Source organism: Nerophis lumbriciformis, linkage group LG15 (assembly GCF_033978685.3).
Source record: "Nerophis lumbriciformis linkage group LG15, RoL_Nlum_v2.1, whole genome shotgun sequence".
Taxonomy (NCBI): domain Eukaryota; kingdom Metazoa; phylum Chordata; class Actinopteri; order Syngnathiformes; family Syngnathidae; genus Nerophis; species Nerophis lumbriciformis.
The window spans coordinates 30,357,501-30,374,384 of NC_084562.2; the positions used below are offsets into that span (position 1 = coordinate 30,357,501).

The 16,884-nt window shown below is 37.7% G+C and overlaps 1 protein-coding gene across 2 annotated transcripts in view; it reads right to left on the reverse strand.

The window, feature by feature from the left end:
* Nucleotides 1–16,884, reverse strand: part of LOC133615796 (protein TANC1-like) — a 105,318-nt gene that overhangs the window by 32,738 nt on the left and 55,696 nt on the right. For both annotated transcript variants that reach the window (XM_061974569.1, XM_061974568.1), the window contains exons 9-10: nucleotides 15,140–15,258; nucleotides 4,025–4,256 (exon numbers count right to left, since the gene is read on the reverse strand). In XM_061974569.1, coding sequence (XP_061830553.1) covers nucleotides 4,025–4,256; nucleotides 15,140–15,258 — 351 coding nt within the window. The remainder of the gene's footprint in view (nucleotides 1–4,024; nucleotides 4,257–15,139; nucleotides 15,259–16,884) is intronic.

The following is a 16,884-nucleotide window of genomic DNA, read 5'->3' on the forward strand; positions in this document are numbered from 1 at the left end:
AATGTTGCATATATCATGTTTTACACACCATCTTGCGACCGTCTCTTTAGGGGGCGCCATTATTTACGTGCCTCCACTTTGACTGCGTCTTCTCCCCGCCATCGTTGTTGTAAATTTAGCCCGTCCATAGCGAGTCTACTGACAGATATAAGTTGGAACTATACACTACTTTATATTAGAAATGGCAACTGCGGAGGATGCATGTGCATGTACGAGCCAGTCTGCCCCACAACAAAAGGATAGTGTCACGGCCCGGGCACATGCTAATGCACATTCCTCAATGAGCACACCTCGGGACACGCCCACGGCCGCTCCTCTCCTGCACGCGTCACTCCACCGGCTGCAACCAATCTGAAATCAGCGCACCTGTCAGTGATGATCTTTCTGGTTTTCTTAAGCCTGCACAACCTGCCATACCTCACCGGAATATAATCTTCTGTTGGCGTACAGTAAATTGGACTACAAAGTATTCTGGGTAAAATTTCTTGACTCAACTTAATCCAGTCAAGTCATCTTGTTGCTTCGATGTAGTTAGGTTGGGTCAACTTGCAGTGTCAAGTACAAAACATGAGTTGAGCAACATTCAGTCTGCTGACTCAACTTCCTGTATCAAGTACCATTAACTTGAAAATATTATTTTACAAGTGGGTTGAATTTGTTTGATCAAGTTCCTACGACTGTAAATCAAGTTGCTTCAACACGGTTAATGGTCTGCATTCATGTAGCACTTAGACAATACACACACACACACACACACACACACACACACACACACACACACACACACACACACACACACACACACACACACACACACACACACACACACACACAGTTAATGCGTGACGTAGAAGAAGGCGTAAGAGGGCTGGATGTAGTGTGTCAAATACATGTCATCCTCTCTTGATGTAGTGTGTCAAATACATGTCATCCTCTCTTGATGTAGTGTGTCAAATACATGTCATCCTCTCTTGATGTAGTGTGTCAAATACATGTCATCCTCTCTTGATGTAGTGTGTCAAATACATGTCATCCTCTCTTGATGTAGTGTGTCAAATACATGTCATCCTCTCTTGATGTAGTGTGTCAAATACATGTCATCCTCTCTTGATGTAGTGTGTCAAATACATGTCATCCTCTCTTGATGTAGTGTGTCAAAAACATGTCATCCTCTCTTGATGTAGTGTGTCAAATACATGTCATCCTCTCTTGATGTAGTGTGTCAAATACATGTCATCCTCTCTTGATGTAGTGTGTCAAATACATGTCATCCTCTCTTGATGTAGTGTGTCAAATACATGTCATCCTCTCTTGATGTAGTGTGTCAAATACATGTCATCCTCTCTTGTAAATGTTGCAAACAGCCCTTTTAAGGCCTTCATTTTCACAAAATGCATTTAATTCCTTGAAGTGCATTTTAAAGAGCCGTGGAAACCTCTGTGTGGGGACAAACTGTGATATTGATTCCAGCCCACATCCTGGCTGGTGGCCATTGTTGTTTGTTATCAGCAAACAAGACGTATCAATCATGTGTGGTATCGTGGCAGCAGTCAACAAGGCGCTGAGGACTCAAGAGACACAAGGACTCTTCATTCTTTCCCTCTCACCTGCTTAATAGACACAGCAGTCCTTCGCTCTGATAACACATCAATCTACTGTAGCATAACAACTGCATCATAACTGGATCATATTTGTATAAGAACTGTATCATTACAACTGTATCATAACAACTGTATCATATTTGTATCAAAACTGCATCAGAACTGGATCATAACTTTATCATAACAACGTATCATAACTATCATAACAACTGTATCTTACCTGTATAATAACTGTATCATTACAACTGTATCATAACAACTGCATCATACCTGTATAATAACTGTATCATTACAACTGTATCATAACAACTGTATCATAACAACTGTATCAAACCTGTATAATAACTGTATCATAACAACTGTATCATAACTGCATCATAACAACTGTATCATACCTTTATAATAACTGTATCATTACAACTGTATCATAACTGCATCATAACAGCTGCATCATACCTTTATAATAACTGTATCATAACAACTGTATCATAACTGCATCATAACAACTGTATCATACCTTTATAATAACTGTATCATTACAACTGTATCATAAAAACTGTATCATACCTTAATAATAACTGCATCATAACAACTGTATCATAACAACTGTATCATAACTGCATCATAACAACTGTATCATATCAACTGCATCATAACAACTGTATCACAACAACTGTATCATACCTTTATAATAACTATCATTACAACTGTATCATAACAACTGTATCATAACAACTGTATTATACCTTTATAATAACTGTATCATAACAACTGTATCATAACTGCATCATAACAACTGCATCATACCTTTATAATAACTGCATCATAACAACTGTACCATAACAACTGTATCATAACTGCATCATAACAACTGTATCATACCTTTATAATAACTGTATCATAACAACTGTATCATAACAACTGTATCATAACTGCATCATAACAACTGTATCATTACAACTGTATCATAAAAACTGTATCATAACTGCATCATAGCAACTGTATCATACCTTTATAATAACTCCATCATAACAACTGTATCATTACAACTGTATCATAACAACTGTATCATACCTTTATAATAACTGTATCATAACAACTGTATAATAACTGCATCATAACAACTGTATCATAACAACTGTATCATTACAACTGTATCATAACAACTGTATCATACCTTTATAATAACTGTATCATAACTGTATCATAACTGCATCATAACAACTGCATCATACCTTTATAATAACTGCATTATAACAACTGTATCATAACAACTGTATCATTACAACTGTATCATAACAACTGTATCATAACAACTGTATCATAACTGCATCATAACAACTGTATCATACCTTTATAATAACTGTATCATAACAACTGTATCATAACAACTGTATCATACCTTTATAATAACTGTATCATAACAACTGTATCATAACTGCATCATAACAACTGTATCATACCTTTATAATAACTGCATTATAACAACTGTATCATAACAACTGTATCATACCTTTATAATAACTGTATCATAACAACTGTATAATAACTGCATCATAACAACTGTATCATAACAACTGTATCATTACAACTGTATCATAACAACTGTATCATACCTTTATAATAACTGTATCATAACTGTATCATAACTGCATCATAACAACTGCATCATACCTTTATAATAACTGCATTATAACAACTGTATCATAACAACTGTATCATTACAACTGTATCATAACAACTGTATCATAACAACTGTATCATAACTGCATCATAACAACTGTATCATACCTTTATAATAACTGTATCATAACAACTGTATCATAACAACTGTATCATACCTTTATAATAACTGTATCATAACAACTGTATCATAACTGCATCATAACAACTGTATCATACCTTTATAATAACTGCATTATAACAACTGTATCATAACAACTGTATCATTACAACTGTATCATAACAACTGTATCATACCTTTATAACAACTGTATCATAACTGCATCATAACAACTGTATCATACCTTGATAATAACTGTATCATAACAACTGTATCATACCTTTATAATAACTGTATCATAACAACTGTATCATAACTGCATCATAACAACTGTATCATACCTTTATAATAACTGTATCATAACAACTGTATCATAACTGCATCATAACAACTGTATCATACCTTTATAATAACTGCATTATAACAACTGTATCATAACAACTGTATCATTACAACTGTATCATAACAACTGTATCATACCTTTATAACAACTGTATCATACCAACTGTATCATACCTTTATAATAACTGCATTATAACAACTGTATCATAACAACTGTATCATTACAACTGTATCATAACAACTGTATCATAACAACTGTATGATAAGAACTGTATGATAAGGAGTAGGACTTGATTACCTTTGCGCAGGCTGGCCAGGGGCTCCAGGACACCTTTCCGGAAGGCAGCGACGGGGTCCTGGACGCAGGAGCGCAGACTGAGCGTGTTCTGCAGGTGAGCTTCCTGGACCAGCAGCTCCCTGTAGGAGGACAGCTGTGGTGCTCTGGCCAGCAGGGCGGCGACACTGTGAACAAACTCTGGCACCAGGCAGGTGTAGGTGTTGTCCGCCTGGCAGAAGTGGTAGGCAACCACCTGGAGACAAACACAAGCGTGTGTGATGATGATGATGACACTAGTGTTGTACCGCTACCAAACACAACCCTGTGTGATGATGACACTAGTGTTGTACCGCTACCAAACACAAGCGTGTGTGATGATGACACTAGTGTTGTACCGCTACCAAACACAAGCGTGTGTGATGATGACACTAGTGTTGTACCGCTACCAAACACAAGCGTGTGTGATGATGACACTAGTGTTGTACCGCTACCAAACACAAGCGTGTGTGATGATGACACTAGTGTTGTACCGCTACCAAACACAAGCGTGTGTGATGATGACACTAGTGTTGTACCGCTACCAAACACAAGCGTGTGTGATGATGACACTAGTGTTGTACCGCTACCAAACACAAGCGTGTGTGATGATGACACTAGTGTTGTACCGCTACCAAACACAAGCGTGTGTGATGATGACACTAGTGTTGTACCGCTACCAAACACAAGCGTGTGTGATGATGACACTAGTGTTGTACCGCTACCAAACACAAGCGTGTGTGATGATGACACTAGTGTTGTACCGCTACCAAACACAACCCTGTGTGATGATGACACTAGTGTTGTACTGCTACCAAACACAAGCGTGTGTGATGATGACACTAGTGTTGTACCGCTACCAAACACAACCGTGTGTGATGATGACACTAGTGTTGTACCGCTACCAAACACAAGCGTGTGTGATGATGACACTAGTGTTGTACCGCTACCAAACACAAGCGTGTGTGATGATGACACTAGTGTTGTACCGCTACCAAACACAAGCGTGTGTGATGATGACACTAGTGTTGTACCGCTACCAAACACAAGCGTGTGTGATGATGACACTAGTGTTGTACCGCTACCAAACACAACCCTGTGTGATGATGACACTAGTGTTGTACCGCTACCAAACACAAGCGTGTGTGATGATGACACTAGTGTTGTACCGCTACCAAACACAACCGTGTGTGATGATGACACTAGTGTTGTACTGCTACCAAACACAAGCATGTGTGATGATGACACTAGTGTTGTACCGCTACCAAACACAACCGTGTGTGATGATGACACTAGTGTTGTACCGCTACCAAACACAAGCGTGTGTGATGATGACACTAGTGTTGTACCGCTACCAAACACAACCCTGTGTGATGATGACACTAGTGTTGTACCGCTACCAAACACAAGCGTGTGTGATGATGACACTAGTGTTGTACCGCTACCAAACACAAGCGTGTGTGATGATGACACTAGTGTTGTACCGCTACCAAACACAAGCGTGTGTGATGATGACACTAGTGTTGTACCGCTACCAAACACAAGCGTGTGTGATGATGACACTAGTGTTGTACCGCTACCAAACACAAGCGTGTGTGATGATGACACTAGTGTTGTACTGCTACCAAACACAAGCGTGTGTGATGATGACACTAGTGTTGTACCGCTACCAAACACAACCGTGTGTGATGATGACACTAGTGTTGTACCGCTACCAAACACAAGCGTGTGTGATGATGACACTAGTGTTGTACCGCTACCAAACACAACCGTGTGTGATGATGACACTAGTGTTGTACCGCTACCAAACACAAGCGTGTGTGATGATGACACTAGTGTTGTACTGCTACCAAACACAAGCGTGTGTGATGATGACACTAGTGTTGTACTGCTACCAAACACAAGCGTGTGTGATGATGACACTAGTGTTGTACCGCTACCAAACACAAGCGTGTGTGATGATGACACTAGTGTTGTACCGCTACCAAACACAACCGTGTGTGATGATGACACTAGTGTTGTACCGCTACCAAACACAAGCGTGTGTGATGATGACACTAGTGTTGTACTGCTACCAAACACAAGCGTGTGTGATGATGACACTAGTGTTGTACTGCTACCAAACACAAGCGTGTGTGATGATGACACTAGTGTTGTACCGCTACCAAACACAAGCGTGTGTGATGATGACACTAGTGTTGTACTGCTACCAAACACAAGCGTGTGTGATGATGACACTAGTGTTGTACCGCTACCAAACACAACCGTGTGTGATGATGACACTAGTGTTGTACCGCTACCAAACACAAGCGTGTGTGATGATGACACTAGTGTTGTACCGCTACCAAACACAAGCGTGTGTGATGATGACACTAGTGTTGTACTGCTACCAAACACAAGCGTGTGTGATGATGACACTAGTGTTGTACTGCTACCAAACACAACCGTGTGTGATGATGACACTAGTGTTGTACCGCTACCAAACACAAGCGTGTGTGATGATGACACTAGTGTTGTACCGCTACCAAACACAAGCGTGTGTGATGATGACACTAGTGTTGTACCGCTACCAAACACAAGCGTGTGTGATGATGACACTAGTGTTGTACCGCTACCAAACACAACCGTGTGTGATGATGACACTAGTGTTGTACTGCTACCAAACACAAGCGTGTGTGATGATGACACTAGTGTTGTACCGCTACCAAACACAACCGTGTGTGATGATGACACTAGTGTTGTACTGCTACCAAACACAAGCGTGTGTGATGATGACACTAGTGTTGTACCGCTACCAAACACAACCGTGTGTGATGATGACACTAGTGTTGTACTGCTACCAAACACAACCGTGTGTGATGATGACACTAGTGTTGTACCGCTACCAAACACAAGCGTGTGTGATGATGACACTAGTGTTGTACCGCTACCAAACACAACCGTGTGTGATGATGACACTAGTGTTGTACCGCTACCAAACACAAGCGTGTGTGATGATGACACTACTGTTGTACCGCTACCAAACACAACCCTGTGTGATGATGACACTAGTGTTGTACCGCTACCAAACACAAGCGTGTGTGATGATGACACTAGTGTTGTACCGCTACCAAACACAACCGTGTGTGATGATGACACTAGTGTTGTACCGCTACCAAACACAACCGTGTGTGATGATGACACTAGTGTTGTACCGCTACCAAACACAAGCGTGTGTGATGATGACACTAGTGTTGTACCGCTACCAAACACAAGCGTGTGTGATGATGACACTAGTGTTGTACCGGTAACAAAATGTATTTCCGTACTTTTCTAACTAAAGGGGACCGCAAAAAATGTCATTATTGTCTTTATTTGAACAAAATATCTTAGTGTACATGAAACATATGTTTATTATTGTCATTTAGTCCTTAAATAAAATACTAGACAACTTGTCTTTTAGTAGTAAGTAAATAAACAAAGACTCCTAATTAGTAACTGTGGGGGGGCGTGGCCTGCGGACCTGCGGGTGTGCCAGGACCGGTTTCGAGATTAGCGACAGGTGCGTGGATGGCACACCTGGGCTGGCTTATCTAATCACCGCTCGCTCTGTTAAAGAGCAGCAGCCGGGAAGGAGAGGAGTTGTTGATGGTGGAGAGAAAACCCGAGCACGGACGAGAGACGGACACAAAAATGACTGAAAACAAACACAAAAAACTTTTAGTGCAAAATAAATCATTGTTCAGAAAGATGAACGAGGCGGTCATGTCCATAATTGGTGGTCTGAAGAACCCGGAAGAATAAGTCTTCCACAGTAACATATTGTGTCATTTATCATTCTATTATTTTGTCAACATTATGAGGGACAAACTGTAAAAAATCATTATTAATCTACTTGTTCATTTACTGTTAATATCTGCTTATTTTCTGTTTGAACATGTTCTATCTACACTTCTGTTCAAATGTAATAATCACTTATTCTTCTCTTCTTTGATACTTGACATTAGTTTTGGATGATACCACACATTTAGGTATGGATGTGATACCAAGTAGTTACAGGATCATACATTGGTCATATTCAAAGTCCTCATGTGTCCAGGCACGTATTTACTGACTGTATAAACATAATATAAATTTAAATTTTTTTTTGTGATGCTAAAAAATATCGACGTAATCATAGTAAATAAAAAAAAATGTTTGTGATGCTAAAAAATATCGACGTAATCATAGTAGTATCAACTAGATACGCTCCTGTACTTGGTATCATTACAGTGGATGTCAGGTGTAGATCCACCAATGGCGTTTGTTTACATTGTGACGCCGGTGAGCTTTGGTGTGTAGTGAAGCATGTTTAGCTATTCCTCGTCCTGCGGTGATAATGCTACTTGGAAGAAACTTAATTTATTTGTCGCCATGGAGACGAGGATTACTGATTTAGAAGTAGCTAAAACACTGTGGATGGATGTGAGCCGCTAGCTAGCTAGCCATGTCTTAAAGCAGCTCTTCCTGAGGGTGTTTCAGTGTTATAACTTCACCTTTATCTTGACTTCTTAGGCAAAAATGCGTCCATTCTCCTTTTTCTGTCTACACACTGTGTCTGCTTGTAAGTACTCTGTGTGTGTGCGCTGCCCAACATGCTCCTCTGCTCCTAAAACCAGAAATGTCACCACGTGATGACGACGCGGCATCATGCCAGTTAAAAAAAGGGACCGGTACTTTTTAGAGGTGGTATAGTACCGAATATGATTCATTAGTATTGCGGTACTCTACTAGTATACTGTAGATGACACTTTGACACTTACAGAGTAGAATTGAGACCAGCCGTGTCTGAAGTGCAGCCCACAGCTCTTTTTTTCACTGCACATTCTAAAAAGGCTATTGCAAAAAAAGCAACATAAAAAGTAGAATATAAGAGCAAAGTGATGAGAGAGAGACTTGCAATGTTGGCTTTAATGACACAAAAATGCCATGCAGGTGTTTTTTTAAACTTTTTTTTAACTGTTATTGCTCAAAAAATAATAATGAATATAAATCTGTTGTTATGAATTGTTAACCCATTGAAGGCTCCAATTACTTCACGTCAACAATTTGCATATTTTGTGTGTTCTATAAAAAAATGTCATAAAAATTCAATGGCTACATCTGAAGTTGATCTCGAGATTTAAGTGTTGAAAGTTAAAATAATAAAGTATATATATGAATTATTTTTAACATTTTTATGAGTGCCCATGAGACCTTTAGTCTGATTTCTCTTGAACTGTCATCACTCAAAAAATAATAATGAATAAAATAGGGCTGCAACTAACGATTAATTTGATAATCGATTAATCTGTCGATTATTACTTCAATTAATCGATTAATAATCGGATAAAAGAGACAAACTACATTTCTATCATTTCCAGTATTTTATTGGAAAAAAACAGCATACTTATTTTGATTATTGTTTATCAGCTGTTTGTAAATGTTGCAGTTTATAAATAAAGGTTTATAAAAAAAATAAAAAATTGCCATAGCATAGATCCGACGAATCGATGACTAAATTAATCGCCAACTATTTTTATAATCGATTTTAATCGATTAGTTGTTGCAGCCCTAGAATAAAATAGTGAACATACTAGACAACTAGTAAGTAAACAAACACAGTCTGCCAATTAGTAACATATTGTGTCATTTATCTACCTATTATTTTGTCTACATTATGAGGGACAATCAATGCTGTTATGAATTATTGATCCAAAAACCCCATTTTGAAATTGTTGTTGGGGAAAATATCGTATCATTTTCTCAGACAAAAAGGGGCAATAAACATAAGAAAAACATAAACTTGATGTCCATGTATAGATCTGAAGTGGATCTATAGATTCTTCAAGTAGAAAATATTAATATGACCTTTTTTTTTAAACACTTTAATGACTGAGACCCTTTTGGGTCCCCGGGACCTTTAACACTTACCAAAATGGAGAGGGTGTGCAATATATATTGCTTTTAAAGATGAAAAATGTGAAAATTCAGCCTGATTTCAATGACTGACAGCTGGCGCCTGTCAAAGCAGAATATTGTGAGGTTCAGCCCACAGAAGACGAAGACCAATGAAATATTTGTGTCAACATCCGCCACCACCAGTCGTCCTACTAGTTGCCATGGTTACAACATTGTCACCCTGGTGATGCATTCGGCAAGGCGCACGTGCACCAACATTGCACACATGGTAGAACTCTGACATGTGATAATAAATAATGCAAGTTATTGTGTACCTTTCACTTTGTATTGATCAGGTAATACGAGGGAAGAAGGAATATTCTGTGCATTTTGTTGACTGTATATTTTTCAGTTTAATGCTGAACGTTAAAATGTTACAATTTGAACAAAAAGAAGGAAATTAAAATATGTGATCGGGTTTTTTTTGTTTTATGTCCATTTTGTCATCTACATTTTTTAACTATGGCAAACACAAAATATGAAATATTTTTCCCCCAAAAAATATTGAAAGTGGAAAACTTCCTGTGAAGTAATTGGAGCCTTACATAAGTCAATAATTCATAACAACATTGATTTTGATTCATTACTATTTTTTGAGCAATGTGCGAATGTGCATGGCAGTTTTGTGTTGTTAGTCAACATTGCAACTTTTCCTCGTTACATTTCACCTGCTTGCTCTTTTATTCCACTTCATTTATTTATGTCATGATCCGTGGCCCGGATCATGTTTTGTTATTTTCTGTTAGTTTTGGACTCCCTTGGTTCCTGTTTCTGCACCTCTGGGTTTGTTTTAGTTTCTATGAGGATTAATTGGGTTCACCTGCCTCTGGTTAGTGGTCGGCACGATCACCTGTTGTGGACCACTAATAAGAGAGCTATTTATTCACCTTTCTTGCCACCCTCAGTCTGGCTTCATTGTTTACTTCATGCAACAGTTGCGTTAGTATTTCCTGTCTCCGAGTTTATGCTTCCTGTGCTAAGAGGTATTAGCTTCCCGTGCGATCGGCACATTTTCCTTCCGCTTGTTTTCAGTTTTTTGGTACATATTTGATTTTCTAAGATTATGTTCCTACCTACACGCCTTGTCCAGAGTAGAAAGATGCGACGTAACAATTCAAATTTTTTGACGGTCAGAAAAAATCCAGACTTTTTGACAAAAAAATTCAGACTTTTTGACACTTAGAAAAAAATCCCAATTTTTTGACACTTAGAAAAAAATCCTAATTTTTTGATACTTAGAAAAAATCCAGACTTTTTGACAAAAAAAATCCGACTTTTTGACACTTAGAAAAAAATCCAAACTTTTTGACACTTAGAAAAAATCCCGACTTTTTGACCCTAAGAAAAAAATCCCGACTTTTTGACAAAAAAAATCCCGATTTTTTGCCATTAAGAAAAAATCCAGAGTTTTTGACACTTACAAATAAATCCCAATTTTTTGACAATAAAAAAAATCCAGAGTTTTTTAATCTTAGAAAAAAATCCCAATTTTGTGACAAAAAAAATTCAGAATTTTTGACACTTAGAAAAAATCCCGACTTTTTGACACTTAGAAAAAATCCTGACTTTTTGACAAATAAGAATTCTGACTATTTGACACTTAGAAAAAAATCCCAATTCTTTTCACAATTAGAAAAAAATCCAGAGTTTTTGACACTAAAAAAAAATTCAGAATTTTTGACACTTAGAAAAAAATGACGATTTTTTGACAAAAAAATTCAGAATTTTTGACAATTAGAAAAAAATCCCAACTTTTTGACAAAACAAATCTTACATTTTGACACTTAGAAAAAATCCCGACTTTTTGACAAAAAAAATTCTGACTTTTTGACACTTAGAAAAAATCCCAATTTTTTGACAAAACATTTCCGAATTTTTGACACCTAGAAGAAATCCCGACTTTTCGACATCCCGACATTTTGACACTTAGAAAAAATCCTGACTTTTTGACATCCCGACTTTTTGACACTTAGAAAAAATCCCGACTTTTTAACATCCCGACTTTTTGACACTTAGAAAAAATCCCGACTTTTTTGACAAAAAAATTTCAGAGTTTTTGACACTTATAAAAAAATCCCGACTTTTTGACATCCCGACTTTTTGACACTTAGAAAAAAAATCCAGATTTTTTGACAAAAAAATTTCCGACTTTCTGACATTTAAAAAAAAAATCCTGATTTTTTGACACTTAGAAAAAAATCCAGATTTTTTGACACTTAGAAAAAAATCCAGATTTTTTGACACTTAGAACAAAATCCAGATTTTTTGACACTTAGAAAAAAATCCAGATTTTTTGACAAAAAAATTTCAGAATTTTTGACAGTTGGAAAAAATCCCGACTTTGACATCCTGATTTTCTAAGATTAAATCATGTTCCTACCTACACGCCTTGTCCAGAGTAGAAAGATGCGACGTAACAATTTATCTATGTGTTTATTATTTTTTTTATGTAACAGTATTTTTAAGATGTAAAAAAATGAGCTGCGGGCTGCAAATGGCCCCTGGCTGGCACTTTGCACACCCGTGATGTAGAATGTGTATAAAAGCTGTGTGAAGGGCTTATATAAAAACTGTAAACACATTTAATATTAATGAAAATCATAAAATCTATAACTGCTTTGCGGAAAGTCCCCTACCTGGGGAGTGTTGTGGAACGTAACCTCGTGGCAATGAAGGTAAAAGTACGTCAAACTGTGGTATGTGTGCCACTAGTGGTACGCGGGCTCCATCTGGTGGTGCACCTGTTGTGAGATGGACCGTTTTTAACGTTACAATTTACCCCATTTTTGATTCACTATACCCAGGCAAGCAAAATGACAGTGAGGCCATTGGAAAACTTGCACAAACAATCGCTCAAAATCCTTGACCGAAAACCACCACGTCACTGTTTAGTTCTTCAAAAATATAGATTGTTAAATTTTGCTAACATTCGAAGATTAGCATCAATACAATCCTAAATAACACTGCACCAGCGCCACTTAGGCACTTTGTCCAGTTTACATCTGCTGTGACAAGTAGAAACACATGAGCCTCCACCAGGGGGCAGTGTAGCGTACCCAGATATAAAACCTTTACACTTACAGCCTTTTCATATAAAGCAATAATGTGAACAAGAGTATGTGTTGTCTAGTTATGATAGGTGTGCTTTTAATGTATAAGTGTGTGTCAATGAGAAGACACTTATGACTTTTCTTCATTTGATTACATGCTAGAGTATAATTTTCTTCTTATAATATAATTTTTGCAGAAGTGTGAAGACCACAACTGTTCTATGCTATCAAAGAACGGGACTGCTCTATTCTGCAAAAGAACATATCAAAGTAAGCAAGGAAAGAACACAAGTATGGCTTCCTCTCGTACGAGCTTAAAAAGCGAATGATTTGAAGTAAGAGGACTCTTGCCTTCATGCTTGGTGATCATCTTGCCCACAGTGCCTCTGTAAGTAGATTCCTATTGTTGACGCAAATAAATAGAACTGATTGAAGGCTGGAATACGAGTCTGATAATCTTCATTTCCCTCTGATTAAATTAATAAAATAATAAAATAAACAGGTGGCGAGGTGGGACAGAGCTGAGGTATTTGGGAGCCCACACACCAACAAATCACTTGATTAAAATATTCAAACACAGTGTTACTGTTCAAACTTTAGCCAAAAACATGAAATATACTCGTTAAATAAAACCTCTGCCTTGTTATTAATGAGTAGTTAGGCCTACTACGCTGCTGTAATTAAATTGTGGTCATCATGGTGGTACTTGGAGAGCAGAGTTTATTTCTGAGGTGGTACTTGGTGAGAAATAGTTTGAGACTGGACTAGTTTGATTGATTGATTGATTAATTGAAACTTGACAGTACAGTACATATTCCGTACAATTGACCACTAAATGGTAACACCCCAATAAGTTTTTACACTTGTTTAAGTCGGGGTCCACTTTAATCAATTCATGGTTGATTATGTAAAGCTACAATTAGCTTAGCTTAGCACAAGCGAGGGTAATTGTGGGAAAAGACCATCTCTTTTAATGTCTTTAATGTCCTTTGTGTTCTTTGATGTTTGATGCGTCCCTCTTACACACATGTAAGAGGGATGTGTGCTATGGCTATGAGTTCTTTTTTCCCTTGGCCTCAGTCTGGACCCCCTCTCCAGGGGCCCAGGCTTGGACCGATTTTTTTTTTTTTTTTTTATCACCCCCCCATTGTTTACCTGTACTTAGAAAAAAATCCTGACTTTTTGACAGTTAGAAAAAATCCAGACTTCTTAACAAAAAAAATCCCGATTTTTTTGACATTAGAAAAAAATCCTGATTTTTTGACAAAAAAATTTCAGAATTTTTGACACTTAGAAAAAATTCAAACTTTTTGACACTTAGAAAAAAATAAAAAATTTTACACTTAGAAAAGAATCCCAACTTTTTGACCAAAAAAATTCCAAATTTTTGACACTTAGAAAAAATCCTGACTTTTTCACATCCCGACTTTTTGACCAAAAAATTTCCGACTTTTTGACACTTAGAAAAAAATCCCAATTTTTTGACATTTACAAAAAAATCCAGTTTTTGACACTTAGAAAAAATCCAGACTTTTTGACAAAAAAAAAATTCCGAATTTTTGACGCTTAGAAAAAATCCCAACTTTTTAACACTTAGAAAAAATCCCAATTTTTTGACAAAAACATTTCATAATTTTTGACACTTAGAAAAAATCCCGACTTTTTGACATCTTAACTTGTTGACAAAAAATGTTTCCCAGGGGCGCCGGAAGTTGGCAGACCCGTCAGCGATCTTGTTCTGTCTCCCTGTAATGTTTGATCCTGTTCTGTCTCCCTGTAATGTTTGATCCTGTTCTGTCTCCCTGTAATGTTTGATCCTGTTCTGTCTCCCTGTAATGTTTGATCCTGTTCTGTCTCCCTGTAATGTTTGATCCTGTTCTGTCTCCCTGTAATGTTTGATCCTGTTCTGTCTCCCTGTAACGTTTGATCCTGTTCTGTCTCCCTGTAACGTTTGTCTGATCTTGAATGGGATTGTGCTGAAAATGTTAATTTCCCCTCGCGGATGAATAAAAGTATTTCTGATTTTCTGCTGACGCACAGCTGGGACAAGTCTAGTGGGGAATGTTGGATTGGATTGTGGTGTTGAAGGCACCTTGCTCGCCAGGCACCTGACAGCCTCCTTCCTGGCGTCGCTCGTTCCTGCGACGGCACCCGTGTCCATCTGGGAGTCGGCGGCTTGTTTGGAGGCAGCTTTCCCCCGCCGGTCGCCACCTGCACAGAACACCAAGCAACATTAGAAGTGGTCTCAAGTGTCAGCAGCAGAAAGTCGTGATGGAACACAATCAGCGTGCCGCAGTTCATTAGCGCGTCTTTAAGCAAGACTGGCAAATGTGCGGGACAAGCGCGTAAGACGAGGGACTTGCAGCGTGACCACGGCTCCTCTGTGAATATAAATGAAAATGACAACATATAGTGCAGGTGTCCATGAATAATGCAGCGAGGCTGAAAAATGAGCGCTGCTGTATGTCTTTGCGCCACATATTATTCCAACGTATATCTTCTCCTATTAGACCGTGTTATTAAAAAGGGCCGTTTGTGTCACATTTCATTTAACAAAGGGGGGCCCAAACTTTGTCCACTGAGGGCCACACACTGACAAGTCAAGGCTGCGAAGGCGGGGGGTTTTTTGGGGGGGGAGAGTAGTTTTTACCTTCAAAATACATATATAAATATAATAAATAAAAAATATATGTTTATATATATATTTATGCATATATTTTTTATTTTCAAAGATTTTCAGTAGACATTTTGTGTGAATGCTGAGAAAACCAAAGCACAACTGAAATGCAAACTGTTAGCACGCTGGCCTGATAGCCTCAAGTCACTAAAATGTGAGCAAAATGAGCTAAAAAAAAAAAGAAGCATGATGACAGTACTAGGAATAGGGTTAACCCTAACCCCCTAACCCTAACCCAAGCAACAAAATATATGAGCAAAATGAGCAAAAAAAAAAAAGCTAGCATGCTGACAGTACTATGCTAACGTGCTAACAATAACGTGCTAACAATTAGCACGCTGGCCAAATAACGTCAAGCGAGGAAAAATATGAGCAAAATGAGTTACAAAATCCAGCATGCTGACAGGACTAAACTATCATGCTAACAATAGCATGCTAACAGTTAGCACGCAGGGCTGATAGTGTTAGGGTTATAAACTAGAATAGCAATAGAGTAGAATAGAATGATATTTTTCAAATGTTCTTGTAATCAGACAATGTTTACGGTATATGGAATTTTGACCTGACAAAAAAGTCAGGATTTTTTTCCAAGTGTCAAAAAGTCGGAAATGTTTTGTCAAAAAGTCGGGATTTTTTCTAAGTGTCAAAAGGTCACGTGTCTTGTTATCACTTTTGACTTGCATTTTCTTACTCTTCAACATCGGGCCTGACATTTTGGGATAATCAGCATTTTGGCATGCTATTATGCCAATGCCAACTTTTTGACACTTGGAAAAAATCCAGACTTTTTGACACTTAGAAAAAAATCCCAATTTTTTGACGGTTAGAAAAAATCCAGACTTTTTGACCAAAAAATTCCGACTTTTTGACACTTAGAAAAAATCCCAATTTTTTGACACTTGGAAAAAATCCCGACTTTTTGACCCTAAGAAAAAATCCATATTTTTTGCCATTAAGAAAAAATCCAGTTTTTGAATCTTAGAAAAAAATCCCAATTTTGTGACAAAAGAAATTCCGAATTTTTGACACTTAGAAAAAATCCCGACTTTTTGACACTTAGAAAAAATCCCGACTTTTTGACACTTAGAAAAAATCCCGACTTTTTGACACTTAGAAAAAATCCCGACTTTTTGACACTTAGAAAAAATCCAGACTTTTTG